At 33.5% G+C, this 9,149-nt stretch overlaps 1 protein-coding gene across 1 annotated transcript in view; it reads left to right on the top strand.

Moving 5' to 3' along the window:
• Window positions 1-9,149, top strand: part of CDH9 (cadherin 9, type 2 (T1-cadherin)) — a 325,686-nt gene that overhangs the window by 287,912 nt on the left and 28,625 nt on the right. Inside the window, exons 6-7 of the mRNA XM_006877318.1 lie at window positions 484-671; window positions 2,508-2,761. Coding sequence (XP_006877380.1) covers window positions 484-671; window positions 2,508-2,761 — 442 coding nt within the window. The remainder of the gene's footprint in view (window positions 1-483; window positions 672-2,507; window positions 2,762-9,149) is intronic.

Here is a 9,149-nt window from a genome sequence, read left to right as displayed (position 1 = left end):
AAACTAATCATTGGTTTTCAAGTACTTTTAAAGAAATAGTTTATTTCCTCCTATGATTGCTGACATAGAGAGAAACTATAGTATGAAATGCATGGTTTTTTAGATAATTTAACATGAGCAAAAGTACATAAGGTAAATTTGAAATCCATAGATAAAAGTTAAATAACCTGATTTGTTTTTGTTTTTTTATTTAAAAAGTTCTGGATTCCAACATCAGTTCTACCATCTATTACATAAATAACTTTGGGACATTTGCTTTATCATTCAGGAACTGTAGTTCTCAATTATAAAATGAGAGTCTTCTGTCTTTATAAAATATTTTCCCAACTTAATAAATCTATAACTTTTGACAACTTGCAATTCAATATGATAAAAAGCTCTCCTTGTCTTAAATAAATTTATTTAAGTGAAAAAGGCAGGAAAAATGAAAAATTTTTGTTATCTAAAGATGAAAAGTCAAAACAGCTCTGATTTCATTTCCAGGTTCTTATCAATTCAATTCTCTTGAGTCTGTGCCTCTTGGAACTCATCTTGGCAGGATAAAAGCCAATGACCCTGATGTTGGAGAAAATGCTGATATGGAATACAGTATTGCTCAAGGAGATGGGGCAGACATGTTCGATGTCATCACTGACAAGGATACACAGGAAGGCATTATAACTGTCAAACAGGTTTCTTTTCAATGTCTTCATTTTTTTTTTTTTTTCATTTAGTTTTCTAAAGTTTAATTTTGCTTTTCAGTTAAGGGTGGAAAAGCCTAGGTTTTACTTTTCCCATCCTTTCCTTGCTGCATATCCTTTATATACTTGGGATAATTGTAGTGGCTTCAGTTCAGATAAATTAAACATCTTCATCAGTGACACTTACATAGTGGTACAAAACCTCAACTCCATGTGCAGATAGTAAACAGCAATAAAAGAAATACCTAAGTACCTAAGCTCCAAGGTATTTGCTTTTTTCTCCATGGGAGAAAAACTAATCTTTCTGCCATCATTCCTATTTCTTGTTCTTGAAAATATATTTTAATGTGATGGTTCTTAGAAACATGAAGAATATATGTGTTCTATGTGTTTGGTTTGTTTTTAGTTTTGATGTAGTGTGAACATTCTGAAACATTACATAGAAAAATCCAGTAAAATATTCAGTATTTTACACTGTACTGGTTTCTGTCATTTCATGAACAACTTACTTTCCACAAGTACTCAGATTGTTGTTGTTGTCAGGTGCCATTGAGTCGGAACCTACTCGTAGTGACCCCAGATTAATGGAATAGAAATAATTTTTATTATTTTTTAATTATATAAATAGCTTTGCTAAAGGTCTTTATTTTATCCTTCCTCTATTTTTTACGTATATCTGACTCAGTGGCATTTAACAACAACAGATTTAATATTAATACTTGCTTTTTCCAAAAAAATGTGTCAAGAAACCATCCCTTCAACAGCACTTTCTACTTCTTATCTGGATTCAATAATTCATTTCAATGGTCACACAGAACTAACAAACCATAGTCAAAGATATCAATTTTATTAGGATAGTTAACAGGTTAATATTCAAGGTCAGAAAGGCTCAGGGCACAATTATTCCAGGTGGACAACTTCTCCTCAGATGTGCCCACAAGCCTATCTCTCTCTGCCTAGTCAATGTTACTAAGAATTTTTAGGGTTGCTGATAAATGCCCAAGGGACACACCAGGACTCCTATACTTTATATGGAGTCCTGATGTGGTACTGTAGGACAAAGCACTGTAAGGAAAGGTGGGTTTGAGCCACAGGGTTGACGATTAACAACAACATAACTTATATCGAGTCACAGTGTGACACTGTGGGAAAAGGAACTGGACCACAAGGTCAGTGATTCAAACTCAATAGCTACTCCTTGGAAATCCTACATAGGACCACTATAAGATTAGAACTGACTCGCCATCACATAACAACAATAACAACCGCATACCTAATATATCCATTGTTGTTGTTAAGTGCCATAGAGTCAGTTCTAATCCATAGCAACCCTGTATAGGGTTTCCAGGGAGTGGATGGAAAGCTTGAACCGCCAACCTTGTGGAACAAGCTGACTTTGCAGTCCAGCACATTAATCCACAGTGCCTTTGTTGTTGTTGTTAAGCACCATCTAATCAGTCCTGACTCATAGCAACCCTGTATAAGGTTTCCGAAGAGCAGCTGATGGGTTTGAACTGCTGCTGACCTTGTGGTTCACAGTCCAGTGCTAATCCACAGCACCACACCAGAAGTCCTCTTTTACCACTTAAAAACTGAAGTACATTAATAAGTGGACATCAGTCATAATGTCTTTAGTTAACTCTCTCTATATAAATGTAATACAAAATGAATGTTTACTAATTTATTTGACATACTAAAGAAGCAATAATGAAGAAAGTTATTTGACCATAATTGTTATAATCAAGAGAGCTTGTCATTCAATTTTAAAATTGTTTTGCATTGATATGTTTCACATTATGTTAATTTATATTATTTAATGAACTTCAGAATTTAGATTTTGAAAAGAAAATGATGTATACTTTAAGAGTGGATGCAAGTAACACTCACCCTGATCCAAGATTCTCACACCTCGGGCCTTTCAAAGACACAGCGTTGGTCAAAATATCTGTGGAAGACATAGATGAACCGCCAGTGTTCAGCAAAATGTCTTACTTGATAGAAGTAGATGAAGATGTAAAGGAAGGCAGCATCATTGGTCAGGTTACAGCATATGATCCAGATGCTATGAACAATTTAGTAAAGTAAGTATTTTCGTAACATTTATGCTTCCAGAAGAATAATAATTTTATCACTTATAAATAAACTTTATGAAAAAAAGTTGCACAGTTAATGGTCAAGCACAATAATAAGGCAAACACTTCTATAGCATAAACTATTTGCTGATCTGTGTTCTAAGTGCTCAGGATATATGATTTTATTTGACTCTTATCATTCTACAAGGTAGATCCAATTTGGATATCCTTTTGCTGATGGTAAATCTACGGGACTCAGAATTTAAATGATTTCTTTAATAATGAGTCAATAATTAAGTTGTGTTTTAAAACCAGGCATTATTCTCCAAAGTCTATAACTGCTATCCCTTTGCTACTGATGTTATTCATATTGCATTGTCCTTTCAACTTAATACATAGTTCAAATAATCCATGACCTGTACAAAAATATGTAAAACAAATTATTTTCCTGTAATGGTAGCTGAGCACCATGCAGTTCACTTCTCATGGCAAAGGATGCAATTATTCATGGACATAGCAAGCTATGCATTCAATATCCGACTTCTATTCCTGACTCACCTTCCTTTGCTGCTACAGATGAATGTTTTACCTTAGATAGCTGTTTGTTAGCTTTGAAGACCATAGTCACTACCCAAAAAAACTAGGAAGTAGAACATAGATACTGAGAAAAAGTAGTAGGCTAATTGTTTGGGATGACCCTATAAACCATGACTCTAAGCATTTATACCAAGAACAACAATCCCATAAAGAGTTTGGCTGTGCATTAGCATTCTCAGCGGCCTTTAATTTTTTTTTAATAAAAATGTATATAACACAATATTTGCCACTTCAATATTTTTTCATGTGTGCAGCCTAATGATCTACATTAATCAGTTGTGCAACCCTTACCTTTACTAGATGCCCAATTTTCCATTACTGCTTCCCTTTAACACTTTTATCCTCCCATGGTAACTACTAGTAAACTGAAAGTTTTAATTAAAGATTCTATAGAGGAAAATGCAGACTAGAATTTCATATTCTAAACAAAATCCAAACTTTACAGAGTTAGTTTTTACAGAGAAGATGGGTGAACCCCAAAACTACTACACCTTAAACCATAACTATTTTCTGAAGTCTTTTTGAGCCAAGAAACAGCTTGTCTTAATTAGTAAAGTGTTTTTACTAATAGAAGCATGGTACTTTTTCGAAACAGAATTATCTAAGTGAGATCAAATTAAGAAAGGCAGCTCAAAAGATTTTATGGGGAAATATGTGGTAATGAGTTTAAGAAGATATTGTTTGAATTATATGGAGAATAATAATAATAATGGTTTCACAAATTGAAGAATATAATCAATGTCACTGAATTGTATGTGTAGGAATTGTTGAAAGGATATGTCTTTATCTGTGTACATGTTCACCATATTTTTAAAGTTAAAAGTCAGTGATCTAACATTCAAGGAGCTCAGAGATTAGATTTGTATAAAAAACAAGCAATTTAAGTGATTATAAAAACTTGAAATTAAAATAAAATAATGTCTATAAATGACATTAGGAAGTATCCTGAAAATATCAAAATATCCAAAACTCTAAAACAAAGTAGATATTATTTTTTGTGCCTTCATTTCTTGGCAGTATTTTTACAAAAACAAAAATAAACTTTATGCTAAAAGCCCCAAATCATTTACAATATATTCTTTTTTTTCAAATGATGGACCTTTTTTATTGCCTAACAATTGGATATTTTTGAATCTGAGTGAGATCAAATTCTAATAAGCCATAAATCTGCTCCTTTGTCATCTAGTAGGATATCTTGCATAGTAGAATTTCAGTAAATGTTGGTTGTCTTGATGAAGGCACACATCTCCTTCCATATCAGCAAGTGGGTGTGTTTACTTAATTAGAAAAGTATGTCAGGAGTCCATCAAGTTTGATCATGGCTTTAAATTGCACAAATTTAGAACAATAGGAATTCATAAGATTTTTCATATTGGTATACCTGTAATAACATGACTACAATCAAGTTAATGCATATATTTCTTTCCTCCACAAGCTTCCTATCTCTCCAGTAATCCCTGTCTCCAGTCTTCCCAAAAATCAACTCCATTTCCTGGCACAGACTAGATTAATATTTCAGGCTGGGTTCTCTAGAGAAGCAAAACCAATGATACTTACATATATGTATATAAAGAGAAGTTTATATCAAATAAATGGCTCACAGTTGAGAGTCCCTAGACCTCAAAAGATAAGAGAGCAAGCTTTTCATATGTGTTCATTTTATTGGTACAGGACACACTCCCAATTAAGCATTCTTTCAGTTGTGATTGGCTGGTCATAACCAATCATCATATAATTAACTATGCCTGTATTCAGTTCTGGACTCCTGGTGTAGTGCTGTAGGATCAGAATGAGACTGTAAACCACAAGGTCTGAAGTTCAAACCCACCACCTGCTCCTTGCAAACCCTATATCAGGTCACTCTGGTTCAGAACGGACTTGGCTATATTTACCAATGATGATACATTTGGTTTCATCACCATGGTGATAGCCACATCTCAGCTGCCAAACCACTGGGAATCCTGGTCCAGTCAAATTGGCTCAGAACCTCAACTATCAAAATTAGTTTAAATTAGATTAGTATAGATTAGACTACGTAGATTGAATTCTCTAGAGTTTTGTATAAATAAAATAATTCAGTTTGTATTTTTTTGTCTTTATTTTTTCCATTTAGTATGATTATTCTAAGATCTATCCATGTCGTACAAATCAGTAGTGCCTCCTCTTAATTGTTAAATAATATTGTAATGTACAGAAAGACTACACTTAGCTTATATTTTTATTATTAAATTGACATTTGGTTTCCAGTTCCTAAATACTGCAATACTTTTGTAGAAATTAACTTTAATTTCTTTTGTACACATACTTCAAAGCATGATAGCTCAGTTGCATAGCTGATACATCTCTAATTTTTACAAAAATGTCAGATTTTTCTTCAGTGTTTGTAACAGTTTACATTTCCATCAGTATGAATGATGGTTTCAATGATTTCACATTCTCATCAGCACTTGACATTTTCTCTCAAATTTTAGTTATTCTGTAAAGTTTGTAGTAGTATCACTTTGTCTTAAATTTTTACACGCACCCCCCCCCGTGATTAATGATGTTGAAAAACTTTTTTTATGCTTATGTGCCAACCACATATTTTCTTTGATGAAGTAACTATTCAGATATTGTACCTGCTTTAATTTTGTTGCCAACATTGTTTTCTTTGTTACTTGTAATTATAATGGTTATAATAAGAATTCTCTCTGTCTTACCTAAAGTTAAAATGTTCATATATTTTTATTTTAGAATATTTAGTGTTGTATGTATTATACTCATATTTGGTGGTGGTGTGCTGTGGAGTTGGTTCTGACTCATAGACACTCTGCATAAATAAGGCTTTCAAGGCTGTAAATCTTTATAGGAGCAGAAAGCCTCATCTTTCTCCCGTGGAACAACTGGTAGTTTCGAACTGCTAACCTTGAGGTTAGTAGCCCGACTTGTAACCACTATGCTACCAGAGCTCCTTATGCTCATATTTAGATCTATGATACATTTGAAGTTAAAAATTTTTGTGTTGTGTGATATAGGTCAAAGTTCTTTGAGTTTTTAATATGTGTATATGATAGTTCCAGCACCATTTGTTGTAAAAACTATCATTTTTTTCAAAGCAATTGTCTGGTATGGTGCTTTGGGATAAAGCACTGGACCACAAGGTCAGTTTGAACCACTGGGTCAATGGTTCAAACTCACCAGTTGCTCCTCAGAATCCCTATACTTGATCATTATGAGTTGGAACTGACTTGAGGGCACTAAACAACAACAACAACAATATTAAAAATTTATTGTCCATATATGTGTAGGTCTATATCTGGATAATTACTATATAGATAGTAAATAAAAAGTGATCTATTTGTATATGTTTAAAAAAAGAATATACTTTAAAGTAGCTTTATATCAAGTCTTGAAATCACAAAGTGTGTGACACTAAAATTAATTTTTTTAAATGATTCCGTTTCAGTTATTCTAAGCGATTTGCGCTTCTGGATGTTAGTATCTTTAATATCACGCACAAGTAATAACTTGATGAAAATAATTCAAACCTATTGCATCAATACATAGACAGGGAAACAGAAACTCAAGCTATTTTCAGAGAAGCACATTGAAGAAGGGTAAAATATATTTTGACTGAAAGCAGAAAAAAAGAAAGATTTTTACCTGCATTTAATTGACATAACAAATTATTCAGTTGTATAGATCATAACTAGGGATAATATTGTCATGAATGAGAATTCCAGAACACTTAATTCTGCTCATGAGCAAATAGTATATAGGCCAAGAGACAGTCATTCCAATAGAAAAAGTCAACACTGCTTTATTGTCAGGAAAGGTGTATACCATGGTTTTAGCCATTCACTATACTTATCTTTATTCCATCTGTACGTTGAGAAATTTTTCCAGAAATTAGGCTATATGAAGAGAGTGGTCTCAGGACAGGAAGAATACTCATTAACAATCTATGTTTTACAGAAGACACAAAGTTTATTGCTGGAAAAAAAAAAAAAAAGAGAGAGAGAGAGAGAACTTCAGTGTACATTGCAACTCAAAACAAAACAAAACAAAATCCTAACATTTGGACCAATAAACATTATCATGATAAACAGAAAAAATTCTAATTTTTAAGGATTTCATTTTACTTGGATTTACACTTAAACCATGGAAGCAGCAGCCAAGTAATCAAACATTTTGCACTGGGCAAGTCTGCTGCAAATGACCTGTTATAGAGCAAGATGCCACTTAGAAGTCTAAGGTGTTCTCAACTCAAGCAATTGTGTTTTTAATCACCTCAAATGCAAGCAAAAGCTTACCAATTAATAAAGAAGACCACATAAGAATTAATACCTTTTAACTATAGTGTTGGTGAAGAATACTACATATACAACAGACTGCCAGAAAAAAAAAACAAAAAAAAAAACAGCATAATTATCTTAGAAGAAGAACATCTAAGACTGTTCTTCAGAAGTAAGGATGGCAAGCCTTCATCTCACTTCATCTGGAGGGACTGGTCTCTATAGAAGAACATCATGCTTGATAAGTAGAGGGTCAAGGAAGACCTTCAATAAGATGGATTGAAAAAGGGGTTGCAAAAATGGACTCAGTCATAATAATGACTGTGATAATGATGTAGGACTAGTCAGTGTATTATAGTCTGTACATAGGATGGCTATGAGTCTAAACTGAGTAGTTGGCATCAACAAAAGTGCCTGTGGGGATTTTGATTGGGATTGTGTAAAATTCTGTAGTTAAGTATCGGCAAAAGTGAAATCTTAATGAGAGTGATTCTATACATTTTTAACAGGATTTTTCCCTCCTCTTATTTGGGGTTATTTGTCAACCATATTTTGTTTGTTTTGTTTTATGTGTACAAACAGAATTTTTTTTTGTCTATTTTTTCACTTTTGATGGTATTACTTTGATGTATTTTCTGTTTCAATTGCTTGTACAAGGGTGAGTCATAATTATCCACACTCCAGTTATATTAAAACTCCTGTCCACATCCAAGATTGATGACAAAATTGAGAACACAAGTGATTCTGTCCGATAAACGAGTGACAATGGATTGTGTGGCAGACCATTTGCAAATCAGCCATGGCTCTACCTATGAAATAATCCATGACAAATGTAGGTTTCGAAATACTCATATGAGATAGCTACTGAGAGAGCTCACAGAGCGCATAAATAGAAGCATTTGGACATCTACAAACAAAATTGGGACTGATGCTCAAAGGAAAGGAGAACTTTCTTTAAAAAAAAAAAAAAAAATTTGTCACTGGTTACAAGACATGGATTCATCATTACAACCCTGATAGTGAACGGCAGAATATGGAATGGTAACATCCTCAATTGCCGACCCAACACTGGAACACTATCAAGAAAAAAATCAACAGTGTTCTTTACAATGAGATGCTCACTGAAGAGCTGTAGCCTATACTTCGGATTAAAAGCTATCCAAGGGCATCTTGCATGACAATGCATATCCACACACCTCTGTCCACACTCTTGCCACTCAGCAAAAACTTCATTTTGAGGTGCTAAATCATCCTCCCTATAGTCCTGATCTTGCCCCACTACACCTATTTTGTCCCCTGAAAGCAGCCCTTCAAGGATGAAGATTCATCTCTGCTGAAGACAGCGATGCATTATATTTTTAAATAACGGAATATGGAAACTTGTTAACAGATGAACTAAGTGTATTGTAAAGCAAGGAGATTATTGAAAATTGATGTATTTGTCTTTTTAAAAAGTTGATTAAAATACATTCTACAGCCATGTTGTTGTTGTTAAGTGCCGTCGAGTCGGTTCCGACCCATAGCGA

This window comes from Chrysochloris asiatica, unplaced genomic scaffold, assembly GCF_000296735.1.
Source record: "Chrysochloris asiatica unplaced genomic scaffold, ChrAsi1.0 scaffold00478, whole genome shotgun sequence".
NCBI lineage: Eukaryota > Metazoa > Chordata > Mammalia > Afrosoricida > Chrysochloridae > Chrysochloris > Chrysochloris asiatica.
Note: the sequence above shows the minus strand (reverse complement) of the source record. Positions and strands in the feature narration are given on the sequence as shown.